Source organism: Empidonax traillii, unplaced genomic scaffold (genome assembly GCF_003031625.1).
Source record: "Empidonax traillii isolate 1590-97213 ecotype Southwest subspecies unplaced genomic scaffold, ASM303162v1 scaffold703:size332946, whole genome shotgun sequence".
Classification (NCBI taxonomy): Eukaryota; Metazoa; Chordata; class Aves; order Passeriformes; family Tyrannidae; genus Empidonax; species Empidonax traillii.
Genome location: NW_020955896.1, coordinates 78,426 through 96,012, shown reverse-complemented (window position 1 = coordinate 96,012; position 17,587 = coordinate 78,426). Strand labels below are relative to the sequence as shown.

Genomic DNA, 17,587 nt, shown 5'->3' with positions numbered 1-17,587 from the left:
CAGTCTTCTGGACTCAATTCAACAGATCTACATCTTTCTTGTGTTGGGGACCCCAGAGCTGGATGCAGTACTCCAGATGGGGTCTCACCAGAGCAGAGCAGAGGGGCAGAATCACCTCCCTGGTTCTGCTGACCACACTGCTTCTGACGCAGCCCAGGACATGGCTGGCTTTCTGGGATGGAAGCTCACACTTCTGGGTCACGTCCAGTTTTTCAGACAAATGGACTTTTTCCTGGTGGACTAAAAAGAAAAAAAAGTTAATCTGGGTGAATTTTTGTTCATCATAAAAATTTACGGGGAAAATCAGTTTTTTGTATAGACAATTTTTAGTCAAATACAGCAAATAGGTTTTGATGACATTTATAACTAAAAAGAAGAGTCAAGATGTGAAACTCTTCCTTTCAAAACTGAGGAGCATTTGAGAAACGGACACATTAAGAAAAAAGTAAGACTTTTTTGTTTTCTTAGATTGGTCAGAACAACTGAGAAGCTTGTCTTTATGAAGAAACAGAGATTTATTTATTTTCAAGAAGGTGCTAAAATGAAAAAGCCTAAAAAAGAAACTAAAACTCAACACCCAGGTAACTACTTATATATTTTTTTAAATTTTATTTTTTTCCTTTTTTTCCTGTTTCTTTTTCACTTTTTTCTTCCTTGTTTTTAAATGTGCAGTGAACAGACTCCCCAGGCAGTATGAATTTAGACAATCTGGAGGTGAAAATACCTGATCTGTAAAACATGTATTTCGGTGGAATAGGTGCCGAGCCAGAAAAGCAAGACTCATTGCCCTTATAAACTAGCATCAGGTGCATTATAGCGAAATCATAACTGTGTTGAATTCTCCATTTCTTGGGAGCACATACTCAGAATAGAGAATATGCTTAGACATTGCCCACCTCACAGGAAACTGAAGAGCAAAAGTCAAAATAAAACTAGAAAACAGGGCATGAGAGGGGATGTGACATCCAGCTTCTCTGCCAATGAGCTCAAGGAACAACTCTTTTTTTTATCTTTGGAGGAAGATGTACTTACAAACAACAGTTCCACCACAGTGACTTCCAACATGTGGAGTACTCAGTTAGAACTTGACTACCCAAGTCTCTAGGACACATTGATGTCTGTCTGGTGTAAACCCGTTTGTTTCCGATCTAGGCAAAAGTTTTCCTGAAACAAATGCCCACTGAGACAATGGAGGCTTGTGCCACTGGTGGCTACTGCTTGAATTCAGAAAGAAGAAGTCTAATGTCAACAGCTCTTCAGGCTGATGAATAGTGGTGTGAGTTTTTTTCTTTTGTCTACCTGTCCTTAAGACATTTCTTGCCTTTCCATTAAGCTACCCTTGTCTGAAACACACTTTTGTAGGGGCTCAGGTAATTTACCCAAATTCCCAGGGCAGATATGCAAGTCAGATAACAGTAGGAAACCAGTAAGGGTATTGGAATAAGCACCTGAGACAGGAACCTGTGGAAGGGGGATAAAATGCCACCGCCATACACTTAGCTCACTGATGGGTTAATAACTTGGTGCTTAGAGGTTCTTCATTGAGAACAGTGGGAAAGAGCTGATAATGGAGTCCGACACCAGCGCCCTTGGGATGAAGAGGAAGGTTAATTGAATTCTAGTGAAGCTCCCTTTGTGTTGCAGAGCAGTTGAACAAACCAGGGCAGCCAACTTCCCAGCATCAGCCTATGCATTGCGGCAAGTTCATCCGTGGTGTGACTAAACTGCCTCCGATAGAAGGAATGAATTTAGTCTCCGAAAGCTAGATTGAGGGAGATTGAGATAATCCTATTGGAAATTTTGACTGACAACTCAGGCCAGTGTTTGTTTTCACTTGTGAAAATATTGCAAGAGAAGGAATGGGCATTCTTGGATGGGATATTGCTTGTTGCTGCTTCAAATGTACTGTCACAATAGTGTGAACTCTTCTACTTCACTTATTCATGGACACCCTAATCTGCACAATAACAAGAGTTGTGGGCATGTTGCGAAAGAAGAGAACAAAATAGATTATTCACACGAAGTCATATTCACTTGCTTTTGGCATCTAAACCTCCTTTGGCTTTTCAGAAGCTGTGATTACTGGTCTTCAAATGCAGACAATACTGAATGTAATGTTATTTTGAAGATGTTTAAGCCTGATTGCTCCACATTAGTTAAAACAAAGATGGTATTTTCAGCTTGCCAGATAACGGCAGATTTTATGTTTTCAGTTCTTAATTCACTTGGATACCTTCCAGAAGCAAATGGTTTCAAGTTATTAGCTTCTTCATTACAAAAGTGATTGTCTGAAATCTGACCTGACTTTGGAGTGATATGGAGATACATCTTTGCTGCGTGTTCTCAGACTTCCCACAAGCTCTTTTTTATTTGGGCACTGACAATATGCAGTCCGCTTTTTTACCCACCCAAGCCATGAAGACTTTTACAACTTGCTTCCTGCAGAACAGAGCTCTCTTAGTGGATGAAGTCTAAACACCTTCCTGTTTTCACTTATATAGGATAACTTTGCAGGTAGTAATATTCCCCTGGCAATTTTTTGTTTACCTTTGCTTGGGATTTAGTCTTGTTTGAACTTTTCTCTCAGGCTGAGAGACTGCACTGACTCTGAGTTCCTGATACACTATTTCCACTTAGTGTCTCTCTACTGTTTGTGCAAGCTGTTTGAACTCCAGACATTCTTCAATTCTCTTTTCCGCGTCTTCATCTGCATGTTCAAATGTGCATTGGTTGCTCTGCTGCAGAGAAGGAGGTTATCACCTTGTTTAGTTATGTTGAGGGTATCATACTAAGGAAGTTTTTACCTTAACATAGTCACCTGGGTGCTCTGGTATATATTACATTTGCATCTTTATAACTTCATTCCATTTCCTATATCTGCGAAAGTAAAACAGGACAACCACACACAACACACTCACATCCAAACTCTAAAGCAAACAAAGATAAACTGGGTTAAATAAAAATAAATAATGAACAGTCTTATTTAGTCCCATCTTTTGACTGAGACCCTGTGTGGCATTACTGATGAGGTCAATTGCTGGAGTTTAATAAAAAAAAAAAGGCCCTCCAATTACAAGAGTTTGACAGTACCTCTAAATAATCGTGTACAAACCACAGAACTAGTTACTATGCAGCATTATCACAAACGAGCCAGGTATAGCAAGTGCAGTTAGAATGAAAACTAGAGGGAGTAATATTGTTTAAAGCAACTCACTTTTATTGACAGTGTACTGTAAGGCAAGGAAAAAATGTTTGCCAGATTTTTTAAAAAGAAGGTTTGCAGCTAGAGTGATCTTTCGTTCAATATAGTATTGAACTTTCAAAGATACTATCTTTTATAAATCCAACATTTATCTTTTTATCATATATACAAAAGCTTAACTTAAACAAGCACAAAACAGAACACAAAATAATGGATTTGCATATGAAGTTTTGTTGATGGTTCATAATCTAATAAACAAGAGAATGCACACATCCTGTTACTATAGAGTTACATTTGACTAGATTTAAACTTAAATATACCCCAAACCACATAAAACGCCCAGAAAAGATAGATGTGTTCAATATGACTACTTTAGAAAAAAATCTAAACAATGTTCAACCATACACTAGGAACAAAACACTGAGAGATGCCAAGAAAACTGTATATCATGGCCAAAACTAATTTTGCATTTCTGGTGAAGGCATCTGTGTTGTATTCTGATTGTTTTGCATTAATATCTTGGCCAGAAGAAATTTCAGAACACTGGCTTTTGTCTGCTTTTGAAAGGATGTGTTTTTGAAGTGGTGATGTAAATAAACTGTGAGCCTCTAACAATATCTCACGTCAGGCCATGTTAGAGTAAACTATCATTTCCATAGGAAACAATGGTAACAGAAAGGTCCCAGCTATGCTAAAAAACCCAGTCAGGGGCCAAGCAACAAAATCTGCAAACTCTTAGTTCCTCCCTGAGGGAAGGGCACATTTTTACCCCACATTTTTTGACAGTCCTAAATTCTGAAACTAACAAATGCTGTTGCATTTTGTGGCTTTTGTTCTCCGCCTCCATATCTGTATAGCATTGGCCTTTCACTGGAAAAACTTTTATGAAAGCAATGGGTGCTTTTTCATAATGTAGCACTATTAGTGGTTCATAAAAGAAATGAAGGCTAACATGTCAAAATATGATGCATTGGGATAAAAGGGATAAAGGTACTTAACCGCAGTACATGTCATGCCTTAGCTTTGCAGGGCTGTAGCATGAGTAGTAATGTGGGTAACGCTTCGACCTATATAGGCAAAACTGAACGTATTTTTAAAGACATACAATACCATTCTGTAATTAGAATCCCCAACATGCTAATTTTTATCACAGACGAGAAGAAAATTATTTTACAACTGCACAAGGAAATGGGACTCAATTAACAGGAGAATAATGACTCCATACATACATGTAGCCAGTATATTCTCCAAATGAAGCATAAACCCATGTTTTTTGTGTGGAGGACTTTTGCTGGATGCTTAAATGCACAGTTTTCATGTATTTTTTTCTTTTTTTTTTTCCTGTTTTCTCTATGAAAATCAAGCTCTTTGCATAATTAACTGAACCTCAAATATATTTACATATTAAAAGCCAATCCTTCACCTTCTGATTTTAAAATGAATTATCCTGTATCTTGCATATTTTAAAAAAAGGTCCAGAAAAAGCTTAGAATTGCAATTCAGAATCTGTACTTTGTAAAAATACTTCCCTTGAACATGAAGTCAGTGCTGACCTCTTCAGGTCATTTGTGAATAATAAAATCTTTCTAAAGTAAAGTTATTAAATAAGAACTGAGTGAAAACACAAGATAAAATACATTACCCCTGTATTGTAAAGTGTCGCCACTTTAAAGTATAGCACAAGTTGAAGAAAAACACAGAGGTGTGTATATCAAAATATATTTTCACTATGATTCTACAGACCACATGAAATCTTTCAATACTCTGTCTGCTAAAGGCAATACAGTCTTTCTGGCTTTGTTAGTGCTGCTATAATATACAGGTTTCTTAAAGTACAGTTAGTACCTATAGAGGTCAATTCTAACATCTAAGTGTGTGCTATGCTTCATATGGCAGAAAGAGAAGCATACAAAAAGATTTATGACATTGGTTTTAAAGAAATCATACATCACACAGTGTCTTTATTCTAAGCATAGGAAATTAGACTGTACTTGATGTGGTTGTTGTTGTTGTAGTATGACTTAAATGTTTCTCAGATGTCAAGAAGGTCCTCTCCACTCTCATCACTCTCCACAGTTAATTGTCTTGTCCACCATTTCTTGACTTCTGATCCACAAGAAGCAGCATCAGACATGGGATTCATTTTGCATGCAACAGATTTCACAGTCGAGCGTCCACCAAAACGGAGGTTGACTGAAGACACTGAATGGCTTAGTGGTTTGGGGGCTATGAAATTAAACAGAAAGTTCTGTATTAGAGTAGATCTGCTTCTTGAGCATTTTATGGACTCTAGAGATACGGACTTAATAAGTCATCAGACTGTAGCTATGCACTTCTCCCACCCTCCTATAAGCACCCTCATCTATGCATAGCCTAGCGTTTTTTCTCCTGGTGGACTGTAGTTGGCAGAGTAGCCTGTTTCTGAGAAAATAAATGGGAAACTGATTGTACACATGGTCAATTCTGGTTTAAAGTGAAGGTCTAAAAATGTGTTATTAGGGTGTAAGTTATAAATCATACATCTGGCATGCGTAGACAAGACGAGGCAGTCAAAAATCATTACTCTTGTTAGGAAAAACTTAATTAATTTTCACCATATTTTACATGATAAAAGAGAACTCTAAATGCAGAAGATGCTATCCAAACATACAGGTTGGTACAGTCCCCAGTCCAAAGGTCCTGGGTAAATGAAAAAGTAAGAAAAAGCAACCACCTGCACAGGACAGTGCTTGAGTCCATCTTCCAAACTTTCAGAATTGTGAAGAAGGGGAGAAACTGCTTTATTGTAACAAGTATGAGGGTAGAAAAGCCCTGATGTGGGTGCAAGCAGCAGCCAGGGGGCAGAACTCTGAACCACAAAGCCTCTCATGGCCTTGTTACTGTACAGCAGCGATTTTTCATGTGGGGACTCTACTGATAAACCTTCTTCACTTACCTGATGGCAAGCGCCACTGTCCAAATTTACGCTGAGGTTTCCCAGCATCTCCAGAGTCTTGTCGATAGCCACCTCTGTCAGAAAGTGTGGGGCTAAGGAGCTGCTGCTGGCTACTCGTCTGAACAGAGATAAAAGAATCTCAGTGATAGTTCCCCACTGCATGGGTATAATCCTAAGGAGGGTTCTCTTTCTATCCTATTTCAAGCTTAATCCACGAATACAAACAAATTGCCATTTTTAAGGCTGCATGGTTTCTATTTTTTAATGCCCCAGAAAACAGACAAATGTGAAAAGATCAAGTGGGCTCAATGCCACTGTACAGTCCCTTTGAAGGGTCTGAAATTATTCTCAGCTTTCTACATCCACTGTAGAAAGTAGCCCTTTTGTTGTACATTTTACATTCCCTAGCCTGGAAGAGCCCAGGGCTCCTACTCAGAGGTCACAGCATGCCCAGTATTATCTCTCTTAGTGTGAACACTAGTTCAGGATGACTGAACTGGAAAGCTTCACATCCCCAAGCGTGTACAAAGCTCAAGCTGGAGCTGAAAGCTGGTGCTGTCAGAGTTATACAACTGCCCTTTATAGTGATGGCAAGACAGCTAACTATGTCGGGGAATTACTGCCTTAGACCATCTTGCCTTTACATCTGATGGCAAAGACTGAAGCAAAACAAGGTATTGCTTTCAGCTTTTTCAGTTAAAATGATGTTTTAAAAAAGAGGAAATAAGAAACATGGAAGTTTCCTGAATTTGTTACGAGTAGCTGATAGTTTTCTGTTTAACATACCTCTGGCTGTGCACTGTTATCTTGATTAATAGCATTCATATCTTCACTTGGCTGTGTTGTCTCAATGCTGGGAGGATTCAGAAATCGGCTCAACTCCTGCTGTTGACTCTCTCGTAGACTATGGATAATGCTGCACGACTGCTGTTGTTTCTATGAAGGTACAAGATGTGATGAAAAAAATATTCTCATTGGTGTGTCACAGTGTTTGATTTTTTTTTTTAAAGCATTCTAAATATTTAACTGAACAGCCAGATGTGGATACCAGGTACATCAACAAAGATCCATGTATCAGATGTTGTTATTAAAATGAAGTGACTTCCAGCATATTTCTAACCTTTGCATAGGGAATAGAGGACGAAAATCATTAATTATATTAAGTGGAAGGCATGTTGCTCAACTGTTGGCTTAAACCTACAGTTTAAACACACGCAAAGTTTCAAATTGATGAGTTAAAAGTTCTTGCAAAGAAAAAGAAACAAGGAAATAGAGATTCACAGGAAATTACATGAAGGTAATGAAAAATATCTGATTTCTTTCATGGACTTTGGAACAGGCTGTCAATAAGACTGAATAAAACAGTAGTGAAAACCTTGGGACTAAGTATAGATTTATAGTACAAATAGAAAAACAAACCTGCTACCATTATGATCTTACAATCTAATTTGCTTTTAAATTAAAACAAACAGCCTTTAGGAAGGTTTTCACTTTCCTGGGTAGTTTTCACATGCTCCCTCTAGAGAGACTTGGAGAATAACAAGAGAATTTGAAAATATATATTAACTTCCATAATCACACTCAGTTTATAAAAGGTTCATATAATGTGAAATGATCTGAACCATATTATTGGAGTGAAATGAAGAGCATGTTTACTTTAACATAGTGTAGTTCAGTATCATAATGAAATGAACAACAGAGTTGAACAAACCCAGAATTGAGAGCTGAGACTAAATTTACTGCCATTGTTATTCATATACAGAGATGAGATAAAAATGAAACTATGTATCACTGAACACTGATGTTTCAGCTGGAATGCACATTACATTCAAAATGTCCTGTTACAATTTTTTATAAATGTTTTATAAATTTAACAGAAGACAGATGCCATGATACAGATTGCTGCAGAAAACTTCCAATCACAAGAAGTATTTTTTTATAGAAATAAAAAATATATGTGCCAAAAGTTGGACTCAGACTTACAGAAACTGAAAAGCCAGTCATCAATGGAATCAGATTGTGACTTTTTATATAAAGGAAGAGCTGGTTTTGGAAGAAAAAATGAGAATAACTGCAAAACCTAAGAAAAATGTCTTGATTTTTTTTTTTTAATAGAAATTTAATCCAAGCCAAACTTCAGCCAGCATATACTGTAGCTATCCTGAGCAAAGGTAAAAATGCTTCTGACAATCAGAAGCACTGCACAAACAGAACACAGAAGCACTGGCTAGGTCTATACTAGTAAGTTAAAGAGACTGCGATTTCCTACAGTGCTGAAGCCAAGTGACAGGCCAGGATTTGTGTGATCTGGCTAATCTTCCCTCTAGCTTCAACCACTGCCTACTGGAAGTGGTCTCCACCCTGATATGCCTGGACGACAGGTTTTGCCTTCAAAAGTTGCTTATTTTTGTTGCACTTTCAATTGAGCTGTAACATACATTTTTTTTGATGAGTTAGCAAATGCTACATACTACTCCAAATAAGTAGTATCATGACTCCAGAGCAAATGAAACATAGTGGCAGCAAATTCCAGGACTGTTGAACAGTACAATTTATGCAACCATTCAGATCTTGGTTTTGCTTGACTTACTGCTCTGATTCGCTTCAAGCACTTCTTCAGCCACATGCGTATTGTCTGTTTGGCCACCTCCTCTTCTATGGTATATTCCAGTTGTTCCCTAGCAAGAAGCTCTTCCAGTTGAAGACTTTTTCTGATATCAACAGACCTATATGAAAGCATGCTGGAAGAAACACAATTTAATTATTTTTAAATGCTGGTGTCATTACATTTTAATCTAGAAAATTTCATACCTAAGACCTTAGTGCAAAAATACGTAAATACTTAGAACTAATTCCCTAGGACCTGTGTTTTCCAATGCTTATATTTCTGCAGGAAAGAAAGAGAAATCTAATTTTTGTACTGCATTTAAGATTTCAGTGTCTCTGTGGCTACCAATTTTGCCTTTTTTCCAAGCCTAATGACTACCTGTTAGCCTGGAGAGAAACACGGGCCATTATATATCTTCTAAAAATTAAGAGAAAATCTCAGGGTACCTGAGCACATCATGAAAAGTGACATCACCACCATTATGGAGCCGCTCCATTTCATAGCACATGTGCTTGAAAAGCAGCTTGTCCTTGTCGAGATCCACCTCCAGCCTGCCTCGCAGAAGCCTCAGCAGAAATTTCACTCGGAAGGTAGGGATTACCCCCTGCGTAAAATTGCATAATAGATGGTAAATTATTAGTGTGACCTAACAACTAGCTCAGACATTCAACTTGATCACTGAGAGAAACATGATTTCTCCAAAGACTCTGTACCAAGTCCTAGCCTATTTAAGTCACTACGAATACACTACTGAAAAATATGCACATGAAGCCAGCTCTTCAGCACATTCACAGAAGTCTTTGCAGTTACTTGACTCATATACAATCTATGCTGGTTATTTTGCCAGAAATTTTCAAAATTGCCTGGGGATTGAGTTTTCCCATTTGCATTCATCTGTAATGAGAATTATATGCCCGAAGAACTGACTTTGAAAAATGGAAATTAAAGTACAATTTAAACACTCACATCCAAGCCTACAACTCACTGTAAACTTGTTCCCTTCTCTGCATCTTGGACAGGAGAATGTTGGGAGTTTACTGGCTTTTAAAGGTTATCTGCTTTAAGAGGCAATTTAGCATATGTTGCACTCTCTGTGACAACAATTTTTATTTTAGTCTTTTTTGGGGACTGAAGGTACTTCCCTTTGAAACTGTGGTACTCATAATATTCAAATATTTTGTTCTACTGAATAAGCCTGACAATGTGTTGTTCCACATCAGAGAGATAGTATCAGTGCTGAGCACGATGGATCCAGAACTTTCTACCTCATCAGTACAGACTGCAGCTTCCATGTCCAGCACAGCCATGTGCCAACTACAAGGAGCCAACTTGTTTCATTGCCATGTCGTTCATATTCAAATCTTAGTGATGTCATGAATAATTCAGATGATGACTTACTTTGTGTGAGCATCTGAACAGCTCAGTCCCCCCAGTGTTATTCTTACTCCAGAATTACGGAATGGTTGAGGTTGGAAGGGACCTCTGGAGCTCACCTTGTCTGATCCCCACTGCTTAAGCAGGGCTTCCTAAAGCCAGTTTCCCAGGACCATGTCCAGATGTCTTCTGAATATCTCCAAGGACAGAGACTCTACAATATCCCCTGGGAAACCTGTGCCAGTGCTCAGTCATTCTCACAGTGAAAAAGTGTTTCCTGATGTTCACAGGAAACCTCCCATGTTTCAGGTTGTGCCCACTGCCTCCAGTCCTGTCACTGGAGAGCATGGGGAAAAGCCTGGCTCTGTCATCTTTGCACCCTGCCTTCAGGTCCTTGACAAGCTGCCCCTGAGCCTTCTCCAGTCTGAACAGTCCCAGCTCTCTTAGCCTTTCCTCACAGGAGACATGCTGCAGTCCCTTCATCATCTTTGTGTCCCTTTATATGTCTGTGTCTCTGTGTACAGAGGAGCCCAGAACTGAACCGAGGACTCCAGGTGTGACCTCACCAGGGCTGAGTAGAGGGGAAGGACCCTCAGCCTGCTGGCAATACTTTGTCTAATGCAGCCCAGGATACCATTAGTCCTCTTTGCTGCAAGGGCAGTGGGGGCTCATGCTCAATCTAGTGTCCACCAGGACTCCCAGGTCCTTTACTGACAAGCTGCTTTCCAGCTGTGTGGCTTCCAGCATGTATCTGCCCTGGTTTATTCTTCTCCAGGTGCAAGACTTTGCAGTTCTTCTTGTTGAACTTCATGAGGCTCCTGAAAGCCCATTTCTGCAGCCTGTGGAGGTCCCTCTGGAAGGCAGCACAACCCTCTGGTTTATCAATCAGCCACTCCTTCCAGTTTGGTGTCATCAGCAAACGTGCAGGGGGTGCCCTCTGCTCCATCGTCCAGGTCATTAATGAAGATTCTGAACAGGATCAGACCCAGTAGTGACCCTGGGGTACACAACTAGTTACTGGCCTCCAGCTAGAATCTGTGCTGCTAATCATCACCCTCTGGGCCTGATTATGCAGGCAGTTTTCAGTCCAGTTCATTGCCTTATTACTCAGCCCATACTTCATCAGGCTCTCCATAAGAATCATACAGGAGAAAGTGCTGAAATCTCAGCAAAGCTCTTCCAAGGAAGAGACATATAAATGGATATGAGTCTGTAGATTTCCAAGGGGACAACTCTCTGGAAGCTGTGCTGAAAGATGCTATTATATTAATCCTTTAAATAGGTATGTTTCTTTGTAAATCTGCTACTATAAGTACTTAAGTACAGAATACATGTTAGTATTTGAAGGGCCATGAACAACTTTAGATCACGCTCACTGAACTTCTAAAATTTGAACAGTAACTGCTCAGTGAGTTTTGTCAACACACTTTGTTTTCTCCATACTTTCTTTCAAGGAAAACTGGAAATTTACTGGATTTATGTGATTATTATAAAATATCTTACCTCTCTTTTGTCATCAACCATGTTCCATATAATTTGAAAATGCCGAAGATCATTATAACTTAGAAGTTGGTCTTCTTCGGTTGAGTAAAACAATGAGAAATTCTCCACAATGATAGCTGAAAACCACAAGAACAAAATACACCACAAAGTAAGCCTGTAGTTACATTCTAACTGGTAATTCTGTTGTGCCAACTTCATATTAATAAATGCCTCTATGTTCAGACAAGGATTTTGAATGCACAATATACTGTTATGCCACATCAATATTCACCTTGATCACTTTTTAAAAGCTGTATCTTAAATGCTGGTGAGATGCCTAACCTAACATATTCTAATATCAATTAAGTGAATTCCAATGATGCTTAAAAAATATTAACTGAAGAAAGAAAAGCTCTGAAAACAGTATTTCTTAGGGAAACTGTACACTACAAATATTTGTTCCACAAACTTTCATTCTCAAACTTACTGAGTTTTAGCATACACCATGCCAAAGAAGGATCAAAAACATACTCATACAAGATAACATTGAAAGTACAAGGCAGCCTCATACCTGAGTAGCACATCAGACTCACATCTAACACACACTATATGCCAAGATGGACCTTATCTTTTTGTTATTAATGCGTATTTTCACTTACCAACAAGCAAATTTAGCATGATGTATGCTATGATGACATAGAAAGAACAGAAATACATAAGAGCACCAGCATAATTTCCACAGTCTGTTTTCCAGTAGGTGCTGTTATCTGGTGTACAAAATGGAGGCTGAACCTTCAAAAATAAAAGAAAAAAAAGTAAAATATTAATAAAAAGAAATTCTTAATTTATCTGCAATCAATACAATAATTAAGACTATTATTTCTTTAAAGCTTCCCAATTAGGGAATAATACTGTGGGCGTTATTGTGGGCAGTTCTTTTTCTTCCTTTAGTAGCTAAAAACCAGAAAACAGAGAGAGGTATGACAAAAAAGGCTTAGGCATGGACCTCAGTACCACATGCAGGGCACATAGCGCATTATGTCACTGTACACAAACAATCTAGTGCTCTGAAACATGGTGCTTTTCAAAAATCTTCTTTCCTCCTCATTAATTTTAAAAAGGAAAGGCATAAGATTTTCTTTGCAATGGAAAGCACAGACAAATATTTACTTGGTCAAAATATAATGATTCGAGGATTAATTCTGAGGAATGAACCTAAGTGCAGGCATTAAAGAAAAAGTTAATCTGAAAAGACACCTTGCTCCAGTCAAAGAGATAAGAATGAAAAAGTAAGCTATTGCACTTCCGATTTTGAAACAATTGTTTCATTTTTGTTTTTAGACCATCTAATAGCCTAGCTCCATGAAATACTACACTGTGAGTAATGGGATTGGAGCTGCAATGTGTGTGTCATGTTCTGAGGTTTAGTGAACATTATATCTCTTGAAGAGATAAAGGCAATCACAATATTCCTTGTACAAAGCTAAGATAGTGAAAGCAGTTTGAGATGGAAGGGTGTATCTAATTTCTTGTCTACTTTATCTCTGGCAGCATTGTAATTACCATGCAGTCATGCATAATTTTGTTCCAGTCTTCTCCAGTAACTATTCTGAAGAGTACAGTAATAGCCTTGCCAGCTGATGAAAAATTTGCATGTCTGTTTTAAAGAAAAAGAGAGAGAGAGATTGTTTCACTTCCCAGAAATAAAACATTGGCAAGAAAAAATGTTTCCGGTTTCTACTGTTCTACTATTTTAAACTAAAAATAATTATATCATTTGAATGAGCTCACTGAATTATTTATTTCATGACTTAAGATATAATAACTGAACTCTTAGCTCAGACACAGGTCTGAGTATTTTAGCACATTTTATTAGAGCTAAAGCAAATTCAAGGCCAGATCCTATTTCCTGTCTCCATTTTCTTCTGAAAGCTTGATGATGACTGGGAAATCTCCAGTTAACAGCCAGTTCAAAGAACTGTCTCCTCTCTGGATCAGCCTGGTATATGGATCCTGTTCCTGGGTGATTCCAACAAGATGTAGTAGGTACATCATGTTTCAGCAGCTTGCAGGCTAGCACAGTGCTGCTTTGAAGCATATTCCAGCTGGCATAATGAGGAACAGCTCTCAGTCTGCTCTGGCTTGGATCAGGTGTCATTTGGGCCAATGCACAAGGACTGGAAAGATGGCTCAGTGCCAGAATAGGATGTCTCCTATCAGGAATTCTGTTTAGAACTATTCAGCTACACCTGGAGATTTGTCTGTTTTTACCATGGATAAACGTCTCTCTAGCAGAATGTGATTTCTTCAGGCTGTTTAAAGAACATCCCCACTAGGTAGGAAGTACATTCTGTACCTGTTAATGTTCTCTCCATATTTCACTGTACCAAATAAAACCACTCCAGCAAAAGCATAACAAAGAAGCAGTAAGAACATTCCCACTATGATGAAGAAACTCTTGTACATGCTGACAACCACAGTCAGGAGCAACATTTTTAATGTCACCTGGAAGGACAGAGAAAAAACAATTTCTGATACCATTCAGGAAAGCAAAGAAGAAAGAAAAGACAGTTCTTGTACTTGCCATTTTGACAACAAATTCTTTACACACATATGAGCCCAGTAAAAAAGTATGTTATAAATCTGATTTGAAGCGTGTGTGATTTTTACTTGTTATAGACATCTTGTTCATTTACAAGGTCAAGATGTGGCTCTTCAAAAAGTATATATAAGGTAATACAGCTTAGGATAATAGTGGTAATACAGTGTAAGCTTAACTATAATATTCTAGGATCAGCATACTCCTGAAGTATCAGAATTAGCATTGCATGACCAGTGGTGCCGTAGACTACTCTGAGCTTACCTGAAAGTGATCCTAACTGTTAGACAGAAACTACAGATATTGCAGCCTACTTAAGGGAAGGGGTTGATGTATAGAGAAGGGGATTTCCTTAAGATCAGTGCAGCTTAATTAAACTATTAATTTCTCATACAAGTTTGTGAGAGACCAGGGAAACCTTCTAGCAGCCTTCCAGTACCTAAAGAAGGCCATCAAAAGAGCTGGAGATGGACTTTTTACAAGGGCATGAAGAGACAGGACAAGGGCAAATGGCTTTAAACTGAAAGAGGGACGGTTTAGACTAGATGTTAGGTAGAAATTATTTACTGTGAAAGCAGTGAGGCACTGCAACAAGTTGCCCTAAAAATCTGTGAATGCCCCAGCCCTGGAAGTGTTCAAGGCCAGGTTGGGTGGGGCTTTGAGTAACCTCATCTAGTGGAAGCTGTCCCTGCCCATGGCAGAGGGCTGGAAACTAGCTGATATTTAAGGTCCTTTCCAACTCAAAGCATTCTGTGAGTCTATGATTCTGTGAAGATGGCCAAAGAGCTTAAGATGAGAGCATAATTTTGGAAATTACATAGGCCATAGGCCTAGATTATAGCTGTTACTTTCTCATGCATGTATATTGTACATTTTACTCTTGAAAAAGTTATTGCCCTAGATTGTCCCTACACCCTTAAATGCTTTGGATGTGATGGAAAATTCCCTTTAATAGGACTGAGGGTATCAGTTTTCTTTATGATCGAGTCAAATTCATGCTGACCTTTAGTCATCACATTGCAATGGAACAGGTAAATTAGTGAAACTTACACAGCTCCCAACATGAAAGCACAAATGGTTAGGTTAAAACCTTGAAAAAAACTTTACAATCAATCTGAAACCTTTGAAGGCAATCGCTTGGTCTGGATGCATAAGAGAAGCAAGGGTTTTTCATTTGACTTCCAAGGTTTTTCAGGCTCTGTGTAGTTTGAAAGAAAACTTTTTCCCCCTACTGAACAAACCCTTTGACTTACTGTTCTTAACCCCAGAAACCTAGTACAGCAGTCTTTTCATCACATTTACTTTAATATGTCAGACTTCATAGAAGATATTTGGATAGTGTAAGAATTTCCACAGCAAGGGAGTGCAGTGTCACCACTTGTTAAATAAATGTGTTTGTTCTCTGTCTATGCTTAGTCTGCCTGTCTACTCTCAATTACACCAGAGAAAATCCAAACACAAAATAAATGTAAACTTTAGAAGTGACTTCCTTTGTCACCCAGAAGAACATCTTGGCCCAATATTGTTTTAAAATTGACCATTAAGTCCTTTATAAGACATATTATTTTTAAGACATACATTGTAGAGACAAAAGACACAGACCTGACTTCTGTAAAAGAGCACTATCATTATAAGATGAATGCATCAACCACCACTACTGTAGTCTTGCAGTAAAAATAAATAAATAGCACGCACATCACACTGTACTGAAATGGCAAGGGCTGAAAGTAGCACACTGTATGTTCAGAGTTGCAGAAAGCATTTTTAAAACTGTGGTATTGCAGTTGCACTTTGTTTTCTGAAAAAAATGCAACTTTTACAGTAACCATAATAGAGCACTATTATACAATATACCTAAAATCCTGACATTTTAAAGACAGTGTGTAAAGTTGGAGACGGCTGCTTGAAGTCTACTTTTTTTTCCTTGTCTACAAAATGGAGCCTTATAGATCTTGTATTAGAGATGCATAGCATCTGGTCCTTTAACCTATACATGAGCACTTCAACAGTTGCAGTTCCTAATTAATATACTTACGTGCTTTCCACAAATTGAGAAAAACCTGAAGACAATTACACATGCCCCCATCATGTATGTGTACGCATTCTGGAACACAAACACAGAAGACTTAATACATTGTCTCCCAGGGATCTCTTGGAAAGGTCATGACAATTCATCTTTTAGTGATATAGGGCAATCCTCATATAAAATAAGAGAAGTCATAAACTAGTTGCAACAATATAAAAAAACTCAAACCCAACCTCTCCACACATCAAACCAAAAAACCTTCAATCCTCTATTAATTATGTCCATCAGGCCCAGTCTACTTGTCTAGGCAGCCACTGGATTATAGAAACTCCTCAGGCCTTCCAAGCTACTTAGCAGCAGGGGCCAAACTGTGAATGTCAGGAAAAAATGACTTGTTACACAAGACAGATTTTCTTTCAAACCGAGCTTGGGGCAGACAAGAGGGAATCCCACAGCCATTACAGGGTCGTGACTGACAACTTGTGATCGATGACAAGTATCAACCATCCCTTCTCCTTCCCTTGTAAATAAAACAACTAGGAGTGCATTTAAATTTGGAAAACTGGTGTGGGATGGAGAGAGAACTGATTTCTTCCCCTCTCCTCCATGCCTTCTTCCCCCCTTAACCAAAACGAGTGGTACAGGTGGGTTTGGGACAGTCTGTATTGTTCAGCAATTTCGAACCTATGACTTCTTCCAGTCCTTTGCTCCCATTTGCATTCTGTGCATTGCCTCTTTCTTCCTTCTTTGCTCATGAGACTGTTGTTGGCAAGAGCTCTCAGTCTCTTCAGTCTCCTTCCTTTTCTCAGTCACATTACCCCTAAAGACTTGCTTTCTACCACATCTACAGACTCTAACTCATATCAGTAAGACAACCTTTGCACTGCATCATCGTCCAAGACAATGATTCCTTCTTAGCATCGAGCCTAATGTTCTTCAGCCATATTTCAGCCTTATTGAATTCCTGAGGGTTTATCTCAATGTGTAGCAGCAATTCTACTGCTGGTGCTTAACAGATGAAATCACTTTAATCACTGCAATTTCATTCTGTAAATCTTACCAGTAAGGCAAAGTGAAGTATCACCCATATAACTCCAAGAGATGTCACCAGGAGGTCATACCGATTTCTTCTGCTTTGCCAGAAGCCAGAAGGTGACATGGCAATAATCTTCATTGTGACCTAAGGATAAAAAAACCCTAAAACTTGTAATGAAGAAGTGGTTATTTCTTGCCATAAGATTCTTCTTCCATTCTCTAAAATGTTTGATTGAGTTCACCTTATCAAATAGCTTCAAAAACCAAAGTTTCATATCAGCTAAATGTTCTCATGTGGACTAACCAGATAATATGAGCTTCCCTTA

At 38.5% G+C, this 17,587-nt stretch overlaps 1 protein-coding gene across 1 annotated transcript in view; it reads right to left on the bottom strand.

Moving 5' to 3' along the window:
* Positions 1–3,194: 3,194 nt before the first annotated feature.
* Positions 3,195–17,587, bottom strand: part of NALCN (sodium leak channel, non-selective) — a gene marked incomplete at its 5' end in the record, with an annotated part of 90,382 nt that continues 75,989 nt past the window's right edge. The window contains 11 exons of the mRNA XM_027900070.1: positions 3,195–5,428; positions 6,138–6,255; positions 6,924–7,073; positions 8,728–8,878; positions 9,192–9,349; positions 11,623–11,738; positions 12,261–12,393; positions 13,165–13,258; positions 13,958–14,106; positions 16,236–16,304; positions 17,287–17,406. Coding sequence (XP_027755871.1) covers positions 5,235–5,428; positions 6,138–6,255; positions 6,924–7,073; positions 8,728–8,878; positions 9,192–9,349; positions 11,623–11,738; positions 12,261–12,393; positions 13,165–13,258; positions 13,958–14,106; positions 16,236–16,304; positions 17,287–17,406 — 1,452 coding nt within the window. The remainder of the gene's footprint in view (positions 5,429–6,137; positions 6,256–6,923; positions 7,074–8,727; positions 8,879–9,191; positions 9,350–11,622; positions 11,739–12,260; positions 12,394–13,164; positions 13,259–13,957; positions 14,107–16,235; positions 16,305–17,286; positions 17,407–17,587) is intronic.